Source organism: Coregonus lavaretus (genome assembly GCF_964263955.1).
Source record: "Coregonus lavaretus genome assembly, chromosome: 10".
Taxonomy (NCBI): Eukaryota; Metazoa; Chordata; class Actinopteri; order Salmoniformes; family Salmonidae; genus Coregonus; species Coregonus lavaretus.
The window spans coordinates 34177783-34198077 of record NC_139997.1 but is presented as its reverse complement, the minus strand read 5'-3'; the positions used below and the strand labels follow the sequence as shown (position 1 = coordinate 34198077).

Here is a 20295-nt window from a genome sequence, read left to right as displayed (position 1 = left end):
GTGATATGGCCATAGCAGTTCTGAGTTTTCTCATAGAAATTGTAGCGTGAAAATAATAAAAGACCTAGCAGTCTAGGCAGACCAGATCAATGTCACACACCATATAATGTTCTTAAATAATTAGTTTAGTTATACCTTGTGGTATGCTACATCAGTGTGCTGCATGTAGGAGATTGAAATGGGTGTGCCACAGGATTTCTTCATTGTTATTCTCTATCTATCTTATTATATTAGCCATTCCATTTGTTATGCTTTCATGTACCTTAATATAGATACACATTCTACTGCAAATGTTTGTCTGTGGAGATTGAATAGCTGTGTGATCAATTGTATACACTTGTCAGCAACGGGTGTAACTGAAATAGCAGAATCCACTAATTTGAAGGGGTGTCCACATACTTTTGGCCATGTAATGTGTCTGTTGGTTGTGTATTTGTTTAAGTGAATTGTTTGGTAATGTCGTCTGAGGTTTCATCAGAAATGGGTTCAAATTAACATCTCTGTTTCATAATGTTTCCACCATAAGTCCACCATAGTAAAAGCCAAAACAAAGAAATCACTAAAACTTGGAATTTATTTGAATATGCAAAGTGTACAAATATGTTTGGCCTACATTCAATACATTCATTTTTTCAGCTTATTTAGGTTACAATTTAGTCAAGAAAAATATAAAATAATTTAGATACATAAATAGATATTTAAATAGATATGTGGCAATATTAGTTCCTAGAAAACTAATACAATCTCACAAAAATACAACAACTTCATGTTAGAAACAACTTTGTCATTTGCCTAAATTAATCATTGTTCACAGCTGCTGCTTAAACGTCTCATTATGGTCGATGGTCTAACAAGGCAGGAAGTAGCTGTTTCCTAGCACACGGAGCTGTCTTCTGGTCCCCATGTTGTATTCAAACACGTAGGGGCCACTATAGAGGTAGGTGAAGCCTGTAAAACCATATAGGGTAGAGAGGTTAGCAACATGCCACACTGAGAACCTATCAATGCTCAAGAAAATCTAAAATAGGACTTAATAGGACTATTCAGGGGATTTTCTTATATTCAATGAAAACTTTAGAAGGTAGAAAATAATATTTTTTATATTTACGTCTCCTTGGCTTGTAATGCACAGTTGTGTGCTTAGATGCTGTATCACGCTCACCTCGGACTTGGAAGGCTGCAGTCACTTTGCTTGTCATGCCTGGGAACTGTTCATCCACACGCTTGGGGAAACCTCTGTCCATGCTTTTCATTTCCTCATCATAACTATGATAAAATAAATATTAGTGAGATTGTGATGCTCTTGACATCAATATCTAATGGCAACATACAGTACATAGAAAAGTGACAATACATTTTATAGCTTGTAATGATAAACTAGTCTCCACAAACCTGTAGTAGTAGTCGCCAACGAAGAACAAGGTCTTGCGAGAATCTTCATCGTACAGTGCGGCGTCAACTTTCTTCACAGTCCTGGGCAGACCCAAGCTCTTCAGGTTTCTGGGATACCCGGGGACGATGTCATAGCCATAGAGAGCCCAGACCTGACGATCTGCAGGGACAGTGACAGAGTATTACTGAGATATGACTCCAATTAAACAGGTTAATGTATTCACACAGTATTCATTACAGGCATATAGGGAGGCTAGTGCTGATATGGTTCTAGCCTCCACAGTTGTTGTCTAGACACCATGTGGAGACTACAGCCATACAAGGGCTAATTTGAGGCAATTGGTGACTCTGCAATACCTTTAAAGAGGAACACTCTGTCAGATAGCATGCTCTCATAAGCTGCATTGATGTTGTTGGGGAGTTCGGGCCAGAAAGTCTTGATGAGGTTCTGCTGTGGTTTGCTGCTCTGAGGGTAAATACGCCAGAAGAACCTGAAGATGGAGGGAGGACATCAGGACGTTAGAGCTCTGGATCACAGATTACACGGCAACCATTTTGTTTCTCTGGGAAACAGTGTCATTCATTGGCTGTGTCTGAGCTGTAGGTTACCATAAGTCACTGAACATCTGATCTAGGCTATATGATGTACTGTACCTGCCCTTGAAGAACATCTTCTCCCCACGCAGAGTGGTGACAGCATCCAGGACCAGGGTGGGGTCACAGGCATCAGGGGTGGAAGCGGGTGTAGGGTCGGGCTTATCTGGGTTAGGGTTAACATCTGGGTTTGGGCCTGGAGGACACAGATACTCATTAGTTCCAATTCCAATATTGGACAGTCTCATAAATGAGTTACTTGGAGATCAATAATATAACGTATTTTGCATGAGCCTTTTTGTTAGTCAGTCAAAAGAAGTGGAATACAGCAATATAAAGCTAAACCAAACAGGGCAGAAAGAGAAAAGATAATTCAATACTGACCGTATATGTACTGGATGCCGTTGACATCATCACGAGGCAGAGAGAAGGTTCTGGGCTCTGTGTAGCTGTACACTGGGAACATCAGCGCTCCAGGGTCGTCGGAGTGGCTGAGACCCAGGGAATGGCCAAACTCATGGGCAGCCACCAAGAACAGGTTGTACCCTATATGATGAAAATACATCATTCTTCTACTATTTTGTGGCAATTTTCATGACATTTACATTTTAGCAGACGCTTTTAACAAGGACACATCGATATATTTTTCACCAAGTCGGCTTGTGGATTCAAATCAGCAACCTTTCGGTTACTGGCCCAACGCTCTAGAGGGATAGAGGTAGAGATAGAGGGTCTCACCTCTGGTTGAGCTGAAGGTGAAGTACTCGTCATCGTCAAAATGAGCATCTCCTCCAATGTCAGCGCCGGGGGCGAAGGCATGGGCCAGGGTGCCTTCAGGGCCATCGAAGGGGTAGAAATCACCATGATCTACACAGACAGGAGAAATAATAGTATGAGCCATCAGAGATGAGGTGGTCCTCTGTAGCTCAACTGGTAGAGCACGGCGCTTGTAACGCCAAGGTAGTGGGTTCGATCCCCGGGACCACCCATACACAAAAAATGTATGCACGCATGACTGTAAGTCGCTTTGGATAAAAGCGTCTGCTAAATGGCATATTATTATGAGGACAAATGCATAATGTATATAACAAAATGAATTATTAATGTTTGTTTCTCAAACCGATGCACTTACATGGGCCCAATGTAACACCCCAGAGGGTGACATAAGGCAAAATGACTCTAATAACACCCTTTCAACTCATCAAACTGTGTAAAGACAGATTACAGTGAGGGGGACAAGCAGTGTTATGATACTGATGCCATTGTGGATGTGTTTGTTTATGAGTGGTGTTGATGTTGGTTATGTAAGTGGTATGGGGCGGAGGGTGCCCCTCTGTTCAATGGCTTTTAGCCAGGGAATACTGTCATAATGTCTGAATATATCTGCACTGTGCTCTGACAGGAGGAATGTAAAGAGTGGATCCTCCACAGGTATCTCCCTCCCTCCCTTTCTAACCCTGCTACTCAAACATCCTGAGAGCCTTTTAAGTGTCTGTCTGTCTTTCATTTTTCAGTTTTGAAGAACAACTCCAGCCTCCCTAGCACCTCATTTATCACCTGATTTACCTCACAAAAGGTGCATTTTAGTAGCTGGTGCAGGGCTCCTAATGAAATGGCACAAGTTGGGGGGTGGGCCTTTCCTCTTTTACATTTACATTTACGTCATTTAGCAGACGCTCTTATCCAGAGCGACTTACACAGTTAGTGCATACATTATTATTTTTAGAATATTTAATTTTTTTATTTTTTTATTTTTTTTCGCCATGCTCTACCAACTGAGCTACCTCCCTGCCGGCCATTCCCTCCCCTACCCTGGACGACGCTGGGCCAATTGTGCGCCGCCCCATTGGTCTCCCGGTTGCGGCCGGCTACAGCAGAGCCTGGATGGATGGGTTACTGAACCCATCCATCCAGGCAAGGGGGGAGGCCGATGATATCAGAGTGCACCGATCAAACCAGCTCATTTAATTGCCAACTCGTTGAATTTAGCAATTGTCTAAAAAAACACTATTTTGCTCAAAACATATTTTTTCACCCTTAAGTGTGTGTACTTTACTGTACTTTTTATACCTGGAATTATGTTTTTCCAACAGAGAAATTAATATATATATATACATGGAGTGGATCTTTAAATGTGTGCATTCTTAGCGTACATGTACAGTATGACATGTTGGTGCATCAGACCTATGGTCTTGTACCAATATTATTGTTATAATAGCTTATTAGTAGCTTTGACAAACATATTCAGTAACCCATCCAAGTACTTCCATGTTACACTTTCTAAATATTTAAGGAATTCTGTTTCAGTAGGTCACATTAACATTGTGTTAGGTAAGATACAAGTTTCTTACTTCTGTTGCCGAAGGAGATCATGATGTCAGCGGTGCCGCTGTAGATACGGGTGAACCTCAGGGGGGAGACCTTGGCCCACACCTGTAGTGCTCTCTCTATGGAGTTGTCCACTTCAGCCACAGACATGTCAGGAGTGTAGTTCTCAATTCTGAAGAAGACAATAGACCAACAGTCAACATTAGAAAAATATTTCTCAATGTAGAAAATGTTTTTTGGTTTGTTCAGCAAACCCTGACTTTGGCCTATCACTCATAGTGTCTCTGTGTATAATTTGATGTTTGCCAATACAAAACCTTTGATTGACACATTATTTTTTTTTTAATTTTAGTCATTTAGCAGACACTCTTATCCAGAGCGACTTACAGTGGTGAGTGCAACAAACAGTTTGGTGTAGTTGAGTGTTTTTCTCAAAATGTAAAGACCACCTAATTGGTATTGCAACTAACTAAATGTTATCATTACAAACCCTACTTTTGCTAAGTGTCAATTCACCATGGTCAACTTGTTTTTCTCACTCTTCTCACCTGTAAGTAAGCTGGTTTGTCTGCCACTTAAGGTTATCGAAGGTGGTGAATCGGCTGAGTTGGACGTCAGGTACCCCGCAGCGTGGCTTCTTCATCATCGTCACGGTCTCAGCGTCCAAGGTTCCTGTCACCTTGAGGCCAAAGAACCTCTGCATCTCGCTGACTTTCCTGCTCCGCTGGCTGGGCCCCCGTCTGAACATCGGACCTGTCTCCTCCGTCAGGTTAAAGAACCTCTTTAGGTACGTCTACAGAAAACACAGCAAGCATGAAGTTATAATGATAGTACATTATAGTGCCATTTACTACAGTTATGCATTTAATCTCCTCTGGTATGTGTACAAGGCTCACACAGCAAGAATTCAATTACAGAATGACTTTATTGTGTTATGAGTATAGCAACTAACTAAGCAAGGATTTCAATAGTTCTTGCTCTTCAACACAACCAATTATAATATATATATATTTTTTTTTTTGTTTTCCTTTATTTAACCAGGTAAGTCATTGAGAACACATTCGACCTGACTGATCCATATGAAGTAACATGAACACATCTGTTCCATCATAATATTTTCAGTTGTGAAACCCATAAAGACCCTCCTTCCAAAATATTTGACAAAAAGCATACCTCTGCTAGGGCTTCATCTTCTTCAGTAGGTGGCGATACTGGCAAAGAGTAAACCACTATTGCCAGGCTGACTAGTAGTAAGCACAGATTTAAAGTCTTCATGATGCTTCTTCCTTGAGAGCGTCTTGTTTGTGTGGTGTGTGGCCAGGGGTTGTCTTATATAGGCTTAAAGCCTGGGGAGTTGGGTAATGTCTCAGTGAGTAATCACTGTCAAAACCCTCATCATCAAACAAGAGGAAGGAAATCAAGGTAATGTAAAAGGTGATGACAGATCAGCAAACACATTTTCCATAACAAAGGAATTATGACAAAGACAAAAACACTGCCTTAATCTACTGTATTTACACATTGTCATATTTGTTATTTGTCACATAATCAAGTCATTGATTGATCGTTATGTTAATCATTTATGTCCCAATGGAAATATGTACTTTTTTTATCTAGATCTAACTGATCATTATGTACTATAAGTTGGAAGAAAGAATACTGCCAAAAATGTATTCAGACACAAAAAAAGCTTTAAATAATGCTTTAACAAGCTTTAAATATGCTGACATACCAATCTACAGTATTTGATATTTCACATTCTACATTATCACCAAGTGTGTGTGAATTTTTGTTGTTGTACTGGAATGTATCACTCCCTCAGAAAGGTGTGTTATTGCATGTATAAGAAAGAAGGATTATTTCGATCATCTAAAGTTCAGACAGGAAATGACACATATTTGTTTAATCATTTATTAGAAAAGATTACAATACATGCAATACATTAGTCTTGGCGTTAAGGTCTCTGCTCCTTCGTAGTATCTCCCCTGCAAACAACAATGAGTCGTTAGGATGTCACGAAATGGTCGCCTAAAGTCATCAGGACGTTGTGTCATGGTCCCCTGGAGGTTTTGTCTAGTTCCCTGTTGGTCCCAGGGATGTCCCCGGGGACGTTGTAGGAAGTTCTTGGGACTTTGTGTCATAGTTCCCTGGAGTTTTTTGTCTAGTTCTCAGTTTGTCCGGAGGACGTCACCTGATGGTCGCAAAGAAATGCCCCCCCACCCCACCCCCATCCTAGTTTAGTAACACATTACCCCTTGTTACTGTTGCAAAGCCCATCAAGGCCCTGATTGGTGAACCACTGATCCAGTCACAGCTCTTAAAATCATATCAAATCAAATTGTATTGGTCACACACATATATTTAGCAGATGTTGTTGCGGGTGTAGCGAAATGCTTGTGTTCCTAGCTCCAACAGTGCAGTAGTATCTAACAATTCACAACAATACACACACATTTTAAAGTAAAATAATGGAATTAAGAAATATATATTATAATATATTATAATGTCTGGGTGGTATTGACTAAAATACAGTAGACTACAGTATATACATAGGAAATGAGTAAAACAGTATGTAAACATTATTAAAGTGACTAGTATTCCATTTAAAGTGACCAGTGATTCCATGTCTATGTATATAGGGCAGCAGCCTCTAAGGTGCTGGGTTGAGCAACCGGGTGGTAGCCGGCTGGTGATGGCTATTTAACAATCTGATGGCCTTGAGATAGAAGCTGTTTTTCAGTCTCTCGGTCCCAGCTTTGATGCACCTGCACTGACCTCACCTTCTGGATGATAGCGGGGTGAACAGGCCATGGCTCTGGTGGTTGATGTCCTTGATTATCTTTTTGGCCTTCCTGTGACATCAGGTGTTGTAGGTGTCCTGGAGGGCAGGCAGTGTGCCCCTGGTGATACATTGGGCAGACCGCACCACCCTCTGGAGAGCCCTGCGGTTGCGGGCTGCAGTTGCCGTACCAGGCAGTGATTCATCCCGACAGGATGCTCTCAATTGTACATCTGTAAAAGTTTGTGAGGGTCTTAGGGGCCAAGACACATTTCTTCAGCCTCCTGAGGTTGTAGAGGCGCTGTTGCGCCTTCTTCACCACACTGTCTGTGTAGGTGGACCATTTTAGATTGTCAGTGATGTGTACGCCGAGGAACTTGAAGCTTTTCACCTTCTCCACTGCGACCTGTCGATGTGAATTGGTGCGTGCTCTCACTGTTGTCTCCTGAAGTCCACGATCAGCTCCTTCGTTTTGTTGAGGGAGAGGTTATTTTCCTGGCACCACTCCGCCAGGGCCCTCACCTTCTCCCTGTAGGCTGTCTCGTCATTGTTGTTAATCAGGCCTACCACTGTTGTGTCGTCTGCAAACTTGATGATTGAGTTGGCGGCGTGCGTGGCCACACAGTCATGGGTGAACAGGGACTACAGGAGGGGGCTGAGCACGTACCCTTGTGGGGCCCCTCTGTTGAGGATCAGCGTAGTGGAGGTGTTGTTTCCTACCTTCACCACCTGGGGGTGGCCCGTCAGGGCCCCGAGCTTAATGATGAGCTTGGAGGGTACTATGGTGTTGAAATCTGAGCTATAGTCAATGAACAGCATTCTTACATGGATATTCCTCTTGTCCAGATGGGATAGGGCAGTGTGCAGTGCAATGGCGATTCCATCATCTGTGGCTCTATTGGGGCGGAATGCAAATTGAAGTGGGTCTAGGGCAGGGGTGTCAAACTCATTTTAGCTCAGGGGCCACATGGAGGAAAATCTATTCCAAAGTGGGCCGGACCGGAAAAATCATGGTATATATAACTTAAAAACAACAACTTCAGATTGTTTTCTTTGTTTTAATACGATCAACATACAACATAAAGATGGAGCCTGAGGACAGTGTGTCCAAAATAGTACAAGCACAACATCACTATTAATCATAAAACACGTCAAGTTTATTTGAAAATTCGAAAGAAAAAGAACACACAAACACACAATGCCTCAGTGATTAACAGAACTGTTTCACAGATCACAGAACTATATCAGGGTGTCATTTCTCAGGCAGAAATGTAGATAAAAATAATGAAATCCTGTTCCCCCAAACAAGTGCAAGAACCACAGAGTCAAGAATAGGTTAAATATACAAATAAAATAAAATCAATTAAAAACAATAGCACATCAACATAAAAACATATAAACATAAAGCTGGAGCCTGAGGACAGTGTCCAAAAGCACAACATCACTATTAATCATAAAACACCTCGTTATTTGAAAGTTCTGAGGACAAAGAACACACAAACACACAATGCCTCAGTGATTCACAGAAGTATATCACAGATCACAGAACTATATCAGGGTGTCATTTCTCAGGCAGAAATGTAGATAAAAATAATGAAATCCTGTTCCCCCAAACAAGTGCAAGAACCACAGAGTCAAGAATAGGTTAAATATACAAATAAAATAAAAACAATTAAAAACAATAGCACATCAACATAAAAACATATAAACATAAATCTGAAAGCGTTGCTCAAACTCCCGTAACAGTCCAGTTATTTTATAAATAAATAAATACAGAAATTGGTCATTTAGCAGACGCTCTTATCCAGAGCGACTTACAGGAGCAATTAGGGTTAAGTGCCTTGCTCAAGGGCACATCGACAGATTTTTCACCTAGTCGGCTTGGGGATTAGAACCAGCGACCTTTCGGTTACTGGTACAACGCTCTTGTCTGCCACATGTTGGGTCGCGCACACATTTTTCAGACAGGGGAAGTGAGCTGCATCACCACCGGCAAGTTGCATCTCCCACAATGACAGCTTCAACTTGAAAGAACGTATGCTGTCATAATACTGCGTGACAACTTTGTTGCGCCCTTGCAGCTGTTTGTTCAATTTATTCAGGTGCTATGTAACATCCACCATAAATGCAAGGTCCGGCATCCATTCTGCGGAACGAAATTCTAACACTGGTTTGCCCTTTTCTTCCATGAACTGTTCAATTTCTTCTCGTAAATCAAAGAAACGCCTCAGCACAGCACCTCGGCTTAACCATCTTACCTCAGTGTGGTATGGCAGGCCATAGATGTGGTCTTTCTCTCTGAGAAGGCTGTCAAACTGACAGTGATTCAGGCTTCTGGATCGGATGAAATTAACAGTTTGGATGACCACCTTCATGACGTTATCCATCTTTAATGACTTGCAACACAAAGCCTCCTGGTGCAAAATACAGTGAAAAGTCAAAAAATCACGTCCTCCATTTGCAGATTGCACTTTCTCTCTGAACTTTGTCACAACGCCTGCTTTTTTCCCGATCATTGAGGGCGCACCATCTGTAGCCAGGCTGACAGCGCGGGACCAGTCCACTCCGACCCTGTCCAGCGCGCCAACGAGTGCGGTAAAAATATCAGCTGCTGTCGTTGTATCTGTCATCGGCACCAACTCCACGAACTCCTCGTGACGGTCAATGTGTCATCAACTCCGCGGATGAAAAAATGGCCAGTTGTGCAACATCTGTAATGTCCGTGCTTTCATCAATTGCAACCGAAAACGCAATAAATGACTTTACTTTTTGCTTCAACTGGCTGTCCAAATCCACTGAAAGATCGGAAATCCTGTCTGCAACTGTGATATTTGCAAAAGCCTGCCGCTTTTCAGGGCACACAATCTCCGCTGCCTTCATCATGCATGTTTTTACAAATTCACCCTCACTAAATGGTTTTGAAGCCACTGCGATTTCATTAGCAATGAGGTAGCTAGCTTTCACTGCAGCGTCACTGATGTCTCGGCTGTGAGTAAACACAGACTGCTGTTTCTTCAGACCCGCCAACAGTTCATTCACCTTCTCTCATCTCCGCTGTCCTTGAAAGTTGTCATATTTGTCGGCATGAAGACTCACATAGTGGCGACGAAGGTTATATTCTTTCAGCACTGCAACATGCTCTGAACACACCAAACATACAGCTTTCCCATTCAATTCCGTGATTAAATAGGATGACCATTTTTCTTGGAACACTCTGCACTCTGCGTCCACTTTTCTCTTTTTTGACAGAGACATATTGGGGCAATGAGGGTGCCAAAGCACATAATGTAAAAAGTAGAAGCCGTAATAAATATCGCGGGCAAAACAAAGTAGCTCATTGGCTGCACGTGCTTGACCTACTTGCTCTGCCCCGGTATAAACAGTTTGCTTGCTTAACACAATTGCTATTTCGCCATCCAGTGGACGCAATTGGAACAGCAGTTTATTTTATTGAAAAATTGCAGCGCATTTTTATACTTAAAAAAAAAAAAAGTTATTATTATTATTATTTATTTTTTTTAAATCATCTCGCGGGCCGGATTAAACCCGTTTGCGGGCCTGATTCGGCCCGCGGGCCGTACGTTTGACACCCCTGGTCTAGGGTGTCAGGTAAGGTTGAGGTGATATGATCCTTAACTAGCCTCTCAAAGCACTTCATGATGACAGAAGGGAGTGCTACGGGGCGATAGTCATTTAGTTCAGTTACCTTTGCTTTCCTGGGTACAGGAACAATGGAGGCAAGTGGGGACAGCAGACTTGGATAAGGAGAGATTGAATATGTCCGTAAACACTCCAGCCAGCTGGTCTGTGCATGCTCTGAGGACGCGTCTAGGTATGCGGTCTGGGCCGGCAGCCTTGTTAGGGTTAACACTCTTAAATGTCTTACTCACGTCAGCCACAAGAAAGAGCCCACAGTCCTTGGGAGCGGGCCGCGTCGGTGGCACTGTGTTATCCTCAAAGCGGACGAAGAAGGTATTTAGCTTGTCTGGGAGTAAGACGTCGGTGTCCGCGACGTGGCTTGTTTTCCCTTTGTAATCCGTGACTGTCTGTAGACCCTGCCACATACGTCTTGTGTCGTTGAATTGCGACTCCACTTTGTCTCTGTACTGATGTTTTGCCTGTTTGATTGCCTTACGAAAGGAATAATTACACTGTTTGTATTTGACCATATTCCCAGTCACCTTGCCGTGGTTAAATGCGGTGGTTTGTGCTTTCAGTTTTGCGTGAATGTTGCCATCTATCCACGGTTGCTGGTTTGGGTAGCTTTTAATAGTCACAGTAGGAACAACATCCCCCGTGGCCGTGTATACGTCAATGTTATTCTCATAGGCAACCCGGAAAATATCCCAGTCCGCGTGATCAAAACAGTCTTGAAGCAAGGATTCTGATTGGCCAGACCAGTGTTGAAATGACCTTAGCACGGGTACTTCCTGTTTGAGTTTCTGCCTATATTAAGGGAGGAGCAAAATGGAGTCGTGATCTGATTTGCCGAAGGGAGAGCCGGGGAGGGCCTTGTAGCCATCCCAGAAGGGGGAGTAGCAATGTTCGAGAGTTTTTGTATCGTGAGTACTACAGGCAATGTGTTGATAGAACTTCGGTAGCGTTTTCCTCAAATTTGCTTTGTTAAAATCCCCAGCTACAATAAATGCGGCCTCAGGATATGTGGTTTCCAGTTTGCATAAAGTCCAGTGTAGTTCCTTTATGGCCGTCGTGGTATCGGCTTGAGGGGGGATATACACGGCTGTTACTATAACCGAAGAGAATTCTCTTGGGAGGTAATACGGTCGATATTTGATTGTGAGACATTCTATGTCAGTATGAAGAAAAGGACTTGAGTTCCTGTACGTTATCACAATCACACCATGAGTAGTTAATCATGAAACATACACCAACGCCTTTCTTCTCCCCAGAGAGTTTTTTATTAATGTCTGCGCGATGTACTGAGAACCCAGCTGGCTGTATGGATGGGGACAGTATATCCGGAGAGAGCCATGATTCCATGAAACAGAGTATGTTACAGTCCCTGATGTCTCTCTGGAAGGAGATCCTCGCCCTGAGCTTGTCTACTTTATTGTCCAAGGACTGAACATTAGTGAGTAAAATACTCGGAAGCGGTGGATGGTGTGCACGCCTCCTGAGTCGGACTAGAAGTCCACTCCGAATACCTCTTCTCCGCCGGCGGCATCTTGAAGCAGCCTCTGGGATAAGTTAAATTGCCCTGGGGGGTACGAACAAAGGATCCAATTCGGGAAAGTCGTATTTCTGGTCATAACACTGGTGCCGCTCTCATATCCAAAAGTTATTTGCGGCTGTATGTAATAACACAAAAAAACGTTCTGGACTAATAATGTAAGAAATAACACAACAAAACTAAATACGGCAAAGTTGCTTAGGAGCTAGAAGCAGAGCTGCCTTGTCTGTCGGCGCCATCTTCTTTGTCTTTTGGCAATGCTAGAGACACCCACACAAACAGTGCTTTTAACATAGTGTTTTCAACTTAGATATTTGACACTTTTACATACATGATTACATTATGTATGTTTATTGTCACGAGAATTTCTATCTCTAATTAATCAAACTGAATGCTCTGAATAATTCCTAGAGGGTGTAAGGCTCTGGTTTAATCATGAATTAAACAAAGGTCCACAACCGGCAAGAATGATCTGTATGTTTAATCATGGAGAGCTCTGCCGCCAAAAAACACATATACAGCTTTTATACCACTTCACACACAAAGGCACTTTGCTCCGCCCACCTTTAGGAGGCCTTTAACCAGTTTCTCAGTCCCCTTCATCCTGGAATGTTTGTCTCAGCAGTTTCTAACTCACCCCCTCTGTTAGTGGGTTTATAATGATAACTCTAACACAGTTCACACAGTCATCATCAGTAATGGGGTTAACAATTTGAGTCATAATCATAATGCTTCTATCATTTATTCATACAGTAATTATTATTTAACATGTCCTCACCTGGGATTTTAACTCACAACCTCTTGGTTCACGGCATTCCGGTCTTCCTCCTACGCCACCATGTCTGTATCAATGACTGATTTCACCTGTAGGCCTATTCCTACACTTTGCACTTCAAAGTAAATATCAGCTCTGTTAAAAATACACTGAAGACAAATGATTGTATTTATGATAATGATTCAGGAGTAACATTAAAATAGAATAATATGCACCACTAACATTAGACAACTATACTGAAAACCCAAACTCAAATGGCTGAAATAGTCAGTTAAATCATGCAACGTTCTTAGAAAGTTCTCAGAACATCAGTGGGATAATCGTCGCTCTAATACCCTTAAGGGACCTAATGGGAACGTCACCCAAATGACCTCAAGACATCCAGTTTTCTGAGTAGGCTGTCAACACCTCATTTCATTTTTACGCTGTTGGCTTTCATTCATTGTTAGCTGGTATACAATCTAGCTGTGGGAAAGTACACTTATGTTTCAGTAAGCATCTGCAATCTTCGGGCAACGAGAGGAACTATCCTTCCCACATATGTCTCAATGGTCTCAGCAGGTGATGGTGACAGGCAATAGCATCAGTCAACCTTATAGACATTATTTGTATTGTATGCTCCAATGCAATAATGATGCAAGTCATAACTCTTCCAGTATTTGAGTGACTGACTGAGATTGATCAAATCAATATCGATGGTTAAATGGTTCCCTAAAGTGTTTGGGGGGGGGGTGGGTCAGTGACACAGACACAAGCAATCCCGTCATTACAGTATGACACATAATCATGCAACACCTTTCATCAGACAGCACCCCGTCAATTCAACCCAGGATTTCAAATCAAGTGTTTAATCGCTGACAGCTGTGGGAATCTGTAAAAAGACATTGCCGAGTCTATTTAATGAGAACCCTGTGAATGGTATAAGTTTCCTGTGATGTAAACCAACTTGTTGTGATTTTCACCAGAACAGAATGACACATCTATTTCATGCGTATGACTACGTTCCTCTATTGAGTGTTCCCTAATTTGGATAACAGTCTCTGGGGTGAAGCCAGGTAGAGTGTAAGGCTTTGAGCAGAAGATGGATCAGCCATCTCCCCTCTTTAGTGTGTTGTCATTAACTTGTCCTGTACAGTCCAGCAACTCATTGGCAGGCCCCGTGGCAGTCACATGTTTGCATTTGGGGTCATATTTATACTGAACGTTCCCCTTGAAGAAGTAGATGAAATCTGTTGGAAATAGAAAAGGTAGTTCAGTATGTGGAGTGTGATGACATTCAAAATCAGGCAGAACTCAAGTTCTATGGTATGTATTTATGGGTTCGGGAAGGACTTAGAAATGAATCAGATTTTCATGGATGCAATTTATATACAATAGCTACCTTCATATACAATGGCTGCATCCAGGGGTGTATGTATGCCTGGCCACTGTTGGGCAGTAGGTTAGGGAGAGCCCTCTTTTATCCTTCTCTGCTCCTCATCGTACCTGAATATCATTCAGAATCAGAACTGCCCCCAGGTTATGATACATAGTACATGTAGCCTAATATCCATTATGGTTGAAACCAAAATGGTTCCCTCGTCGAACACAATAAACTGACGTATTCTGTGAGTAAAGAGTTTCTTGATCCATTGTTCCAGATGATGCAATAGAATTGTTATTATATGTTGTGACTATATTGGACATTACCACGTTACCCACATATGTTGAATCAGTATATGTGACATTGTTAGTGGGCAGATAAAGAGGAAGTCTAAGGGGATGTCTCTCATGGGAGCCAAAGTAAAGTCAGTCTAAAGGGAGTCAGTCTTAAAGGAGTCAGTCTATGGCAAGTCTTAGATAGGTCTAAGGAGTACCTCCAGCACTCGTGCCCAGTGAAGAACACTGTGAGGCAGGCAATGTGAAAGTGAAGTGCAGCATCTATAGCCTTCATCCTGGAGGGGAAGCCAAAGTCTGAGATGTTTCTGCGGTAGCCCTCTAGGAGATTTAGCTGCTTCACTGCCCAGTACTGGGAGCATGAAAGATACAAAAGTAATTACCATTCACTACATAAAACAAACATGTCATGTGTTAATTCATCACATTATAAAGTACATACACACAACGCTCTTGTCAATTACTGTCACTCTCCTATTATTGAGTTGCAACAGCAGGATATTTATTGACCCATCAAAGCACCTGTTGTCTGGACCAGTTAATTTGTTGCTAAATTATTCCTGTGCAGTGCTAAAGTACCTTTGAAAAACAGCATGTTGTTCATCTCAGTGTTTTCATAGGCAATGTAAGGAGGCACTGTATATCTGACCACAGGCTGGTGATCTGGGTGATGCCTGTCTCATCAAAGTGAGGATACCTATGCCACATAAATCTGACAAAACATTGCTTTGAGTTGTTATGGGGTGTCTGCCAGCACAGCAGTATCTATCAGCAACCCAATTAATTTTATCTCTGGGATGTCAACCAACATATTATGTCAATCTACACAATCTCCTCTGTCTTGCCAGACTCATAAACATACCTGACCTTTTCTGAAGACAAGGTTTGGGAAGGTACCTTGTAGTAAATTTATGCATGTCTTGCAAATTCAGAAACACTTATGTGTGCTAGTTTTGTGCTTTACTTTTGTGCAATCTCTATACCATATTAAACTAAATTCTACTACAGCATTTGGAGTTGCTTCAGATGGTAATTTATGAATGGCAGTTTGACTTTAAGTTTGAAGTTGTGGTGGTTCTCAGTAAGTACCTGTACACAGCTTCCCATTGCAACCCAAGCAAAACATACTGAGGCAAAAATAACCTTGTTTTATGCTCAAATAAAAGTTAAAGGGCAACTCCCCCACTTTTCAACTCATTATTCGTTGCTGGTTTTGAAAATAACAGTTTTTCTTCCTTTTAATTCTATGTCACAGAAAAACATTTTTTTGTACATTTCTTCTTATCTTTTTAACCACAGATCATAGAAACGCTCTGTTTTCACATATGTACACTGGTTTGGTGCTGGAGATAATGAACATGTGTTTGAAAAGTGGCAGAATGGGGGAGTTGCCCTTTAAGTAGAAGTCAAGTAGAGCAAAATGGAAAAGAACAAAATTGCAGCCAAATGCTGTCTATACAATACAATACTTGCTTTATTGGTCGATTTGCCCAGATATTCTTTATGCTGCCGAGCAGCGCCCCTGGAGCACTTAGGAGTAAAGTGCCTTGCTTAAGGGCACAAAAGCATTATGTAGGTTACAGGATATTGAAGCCCTTTCGCTCACTCCCTGCAGAATTCCCTGCAGGCGGCTTTTGAATTCGAACCAGCAACTCTCCAATTACCAGCCCACCTTCCTAACCTCGAGGCTACCGCTCCACTTGAGGTAGTATCCAGCGCCAAAGCGTTCAACGTGACATTCCAAGGCAATCTAAAATGGGACATGCAACCATCTTCACATGCAACCCACCCCCCGACCCTCTGACAGTCGACGTCTGCTTTGTCCGTCCAGTGCTCGATTATGCCACTCCGGTGTGGCACCCTGGTCTCACAGCCCCCCAACATAACCTACTTGAAAAGATAAAAAGGCATGCAAACAAAATCATCATGGCCCCCACCTACACGTCCCACAAATCTGCATACAATGAACTGGGCTTGCAATCCTTGGAGTCACGCCGCACCCACCTCTGCAGATCCTTTCCCAGAAGATTGCAAAATCCCAGGATTTAAAGCAATAGCTGCCTCCTCAGACGAGAGGACATGTTAGTGGCAGATCCACATGATCCAGTCACAAACTAAACCTTCCCCAACTGAAAGTCACGAACACAATCCTATTGGTTGTCTGATGTAGGCTGGGAACTGGTAACTGGAAGAATGTCGCCGGAGGGGATGGCTGCCGTTTTATGGGCTCCTAACCAATTGAGCTATTTTATGTGTTTTTTGCTTTGTCTGTAACTTAGTTTGTACATAATGTTTCTGCCACCGTCTCTTATGACCGAAAATAGCTTTTGGATATCAGAACAGCGATTACTCACCTCGAACTGGACAAAGAGTTTTTCTTTAACGAGTGGGACGCGTAGGATTTACTAATGCTATCTGACCAGGCACAAATCCCCGTCATTCGCATGAAAAAGAGACGCCGATCCGGGTGCCTTGTGAGAATTCATCGGCGAGTGGGTAACCCGCCTCTACCATCTGTCCTATTGGCCAACGCGCAATCATTGGAGAATAAACTGGATGAGTTCTGTTCGACACTATCCTACCAACAGGACATTAAAAACTGTAATATCTTATGTTTCACAGAGTCGTCATGGACGACATGGATAATATACAGTTGGCTGGGTTTTCCGTGCATCGGAAGACAGACCAGCTACCTCCGGTAAGACGAGGGGTGGTGGTCTGTGTATATTTGTTAATAACAGCTGGTGCGCAAAATCTAATATTAAAGAAGTCTTGAGGTTTCGCTCACCTGAGGTAGAGTACCTCATGATAAGCTGTAGACCACACTATTACTAAGAGAGTTTTCATCTGTATTTTTTGTAGCTGTCTATTTACCACCACAAACCGATGCTGGCACCAAAACCGCACTCAACGAGCTGTATAAGGCCATAAGCAAACAAGAAAATGTTCATCCAGAGGCGGGGCTCCTAGTGGCTGGGGACTTTAATGCAGGAAAACTTAAATCCGTTTTACCTCATTTCTACCAGCATGTCTGTAATACCTACATTTTTCAAGCAGACCACCATAGTCTCTGTGCCCAAGAATGCCAAGGTAACCTGCCTAAATGACTACCGACCTGTAGCACTCACGTCTGTAGCCATGAAGTGCTTTTTAAGGCTGGTCATGGCTCACATCAACACCATCATCCCAGAAACCCTAGACCCACTCCAATTCGCATACTGCCCCAACAGATCCACAGATGACGCAATCTTTATTGCACTCCACACTGCCCTTTCCCAGCTGGACAAAAGGAACACCTATGTGAGAATGTTGTTCATTGACTACAGCTCAGCGTTCAACACCATAGTGCCCTCAAAGCTCATCACTAAGCTAAGGACCCTGGGACTAAACACCTCCCTCTGCAACTGGATCCTGGACTTCCTGACAGGCCTCCCCAGGTGGTAAGGGTAGGCAACAACACATCTGCCACGCTGATCCTCAACACGAGGGCTCCTCAGGCGTGCGGTATCACCAACAAACTATCATTGTCCAAACACACCAAGACAGTCGTGAAGAGGGCACGACAATGCCTATTCCCCCTCAGGAGACTGAAAAGATTTGGCATGGGTCTTCAGATCCAGTTTGGCAACTGCTCGGCCTCCGACCGCAAGGCACTACAGAGGGTAGTGCATATGGCCCAGTACATCACTGGGGCAAAGCTTCCTGTCATCCAGGACCTCTATACCAGGTGGTGTCAGAGGAAGGCCCTATCTCCATCACAGTTTCATCAAAAATGGTGTCATATTGGCTTAGATGTGATGTTAAGAAGATGTGATGGTAAGAAGATTTGAATTTAACATTAGCATTGATCAATGCCTACCTACAACACAAACCAAAACGACGAGTGTAAATGATGTATACCAAAGTCGGATGCATACCAAATTTGGTTAGGGTTAAAAACCTCAAATCGAGTATGAAGAACTTTACTTCACTCTGTGATCAAACAAATAAACACAAGTTAGGTTGGTGTGTTTTAGCTGGCTATTGCCATTAGGAAAGTACTGTAGTGCTGTGAGAGAGGGGGTGCTGGACAACAACATTGGCCAGGAAATACGTGAGTCAGTTGTTAGATCTGGATTGGAAAACTGTGGGGAAAATCTGGAATCCCCCAAATGACGTGTATTCAATCTGACACCCACTCCTAAACAAGAGCCCTGTGATATGCACGAGTGTCAATCTAAAGTAGTTTAAGTATGCTTTGAAGGACAGGCTAAAGTACAAGAATAGCCAGAGGGGAGAGAGGTTTCCCTACAAATGTTTGCTCATGCCCAGACAGGCAAGACTAAGGATGCATTACCATTATACTGTATGGCTAGCTTCTGACGTCCTGATGCGGAGTACAGTACATTTGCATACAGCCTCTAACATACTGGATGCACACTGAAATGTACACAACATGTATAAACATTGGAAAAGGAGTGAGAAGAAAATGATTATATTGTTCGCTTATTAATTAAAGTTGCGGATTAATTAAATCCAAGCAAGCATTCAGAAGTATTCCAAAATCTGGATAAATCACTGTGGAATATTTTCTTGTGGGAGAAACTTGTTAAACTGATCTTAACCTACTATAAGTAACTTCCCAGATGAGTACAGTGTGTTTCTTTTGAGTTCAAAGAGCGGAAACAGGGGATTACGCAATTCTAAAAACTTAATTGACAAGAGGATATTTCTTATAAGGCAGGATCTTTGCTCCATTACCTTGCACCTGCATCGTCAGAATGCCTTATACTGATGTGACAACTGATAACCTGTTTCTAATGTTTCGTAACATATAATTGGTATCTGTGCAACATTTACCTCTGATTTTCTCCTGTGTCACTTGACTATAATGGTGGTTAGACCAAGCAAAGCAGTGCATGGGGTGGCTGATTCATATCTAGAAAATAGTTTTCTCTAGCCTGGGGACTGTCACGCAAGTTCATGGTTTCTTTCCACTGCTCATACTCATTGGCCTTTGTATTTTATTACAAGAGGGACATTGTGTGATATGGCCATAGCAGTTCTGAGTTTTCTCATAGAAATTGTAGCGTGAAAATAATAAAAGACCTAGCAGTCTAGGCAGACCAGATCAATGTCACACACCATATAATGTTCTTAAATAATTAGTTTAGTTATACCTTGTGGTATGCTAAATCAGTGTGCTGCATGTAGGAGATTGAAATGGGTGTGCCACAGGATTTCTTCATTGTTATTCTCTATCTATCTTATTATATTAGCCATTCCATTTGTTATGCTTTCATGTACCTTAATATAGATACACATTCTACTGCAAATGTTTGTCTGTGGAGATTGAATAGCTGTGTGATCAATTGTATACACTTGTCAGCAACGGGTGTAACTGAAATAGCAGAATCCACTAATTTGAAGGGGTGTCCACATACTTTTGGCCATGTAATGTGTCTGTTGGTTGTGTATTTGTTTAAGTGAATTGTTTGGTAATGTCGTCTGAGGTTTCATCAGAAATGGGTTCAAATTAACATCTCTGTTTCATAATGTTTCCACCATAAGTCCACCATAGTAAAAGCCAAAACAAAGAAA

At 42.3% G+C, this 20295-nt stretch overlaps 1 protein-coding gene across 1 annotated transcript; it reads right to left on the bottom strand.

The window, feature by feature from the left end:
* Nucleotides 1-556: 556 nt before the first annotated feature.
* On the bottom strand, nt 557-5614 carry LOC311136607 (collagenase 3-like). The gene is made up of 10 exons (XM_084170798.1): nt 5488-5614; nt 4863-5107; nt 4338-4486; nt 2725-2853; nt 2371-2532; nt 2047-2182; nt 1750-1883; nt 1393-1552; nt 1163-1266; nt 557-948 (listed from the first exon to the last, which is right to left on the bottom strand). The coding sequence occupies exons 1-10, from the start codon at nt 5587-5589 to the stop codon at nt 848-850; spliced, it is 1422 nt and encodes a 473-aa protein (XP_084026924.1). The 5' UTR covers nt 5590-5614; the 3' UTR covers nt 557-847.
* Nucleotides 5615-20295: the final 14681 nt, after the last annotated feature.